Source organism: Nanorana parkeri, unplaced genomic scaffold (genome assembly GCF_000935625.1).
Source record: "Nanorana parkeri isolate BGI_ZX_2015 unplaced genomic scaffold, ASM93562v1 scaffold4331, whole genome shotgun sequence".
Lineage (NCBI taxonomy): Eukaryota > Metazoa > Chordata > Amphibia > Anura > Dicroglossidae > Nanorana > Nanorana parkeri.
Window position 1 is genome coordinate 13,377 of NW_017310594.1, and position 874 is coordinate 14,250.

Here is an 874-nt window from a genome sequence, read left to right on the forward strand (position 1 = left end):
CCCAGCAACAATCAGCAAGCAAAGTGGTGAAGGGACACACACGGTATTTACAGGGGAATTCTTGGAAAAAGGAGTCATAGGCCGGTCAGGAAGTGCAGATTTGTAGAGAACAGATTATATACAACCTGGATTTTATTCTTACACGATGGCCTCATTATGAGCTTTTTCTGCCAGCATTACAATTTTCTTCTCTGCCTCCTTCTCCAGGCGTTGCTGAGGAAAACATTCAAGATCAGTAATAATCGGGTACCGGGCAATGCCAGAGAACACTCAGCCGTTAGGTCAGGAAATGTTGAGTACAGTCAGAGAACATTCCACCACTGGGTCAGGAAATGTCCGGCAATGCTGGAGAACATTCCACCACTGGGTCAGGAAATGTCGGGCAATGCTGGAGAACATTCCACCACTGGGTCAGGAAATGTCCGGCAATGCTGGAGAACATTCCATCACTGGGTCAGTAAATGTCCGGCAATGCTGGAGAACTTTCCACCACTGGGTCAGGAAATGTCCGGCAATGCTGGAGAACATTCTACCACTGGGTCAGGAAATGTCCGGCAATGCTGGAGAACAATCTACCACTGGGTCAGTAAATGTCCGGCAATGCTGGAGAACATTCTACCACTGGGTCAGGAAATGTCCGGCAATGCTGGAGAACATTCTACCACTGGGTCAGGAAATGTCCGGCAATGCTGGAGAACATTCTACCACTGGGTCAGTGAACGCCGGGCATTGCGGCACTGGCCAGAGGTTTCGTACACCAGAAGGGGCGTCATGGCCGCAGTTGGGCTTCCAGTCACAGGGAGATGCAGCATGCATTATACGCACCAGTTAAATATACTAACGGATGCAGATCTTCTGCATCCCAATCATCTTG

At 49.4% G+C, this 874-nt stretch overlaps 1 protein-coding gene across 1 annotated transcript in view; it reads right to left on the minus strand.

Moving 5' to 3' along the window:
- Nucleotides 1-874, minus strand: part of BBOF1 (basal body orientation factor 1) — a gene marked incomplete at its 5' end in the record, with an annotated part of 10,382 nt that overhangs the window by 7,149 nt on the left and 2,359 nt on the right. Inside the window, one exon of the mRNA XM_018575647.1 lies at nt 143-213. Within this exon, the coding sequence (XP_018431149.1) occupies nt 143-213 (71 nt within the window). The remainder of the gene's footprint in view (nt 1-142; nt 214-874) is intronic.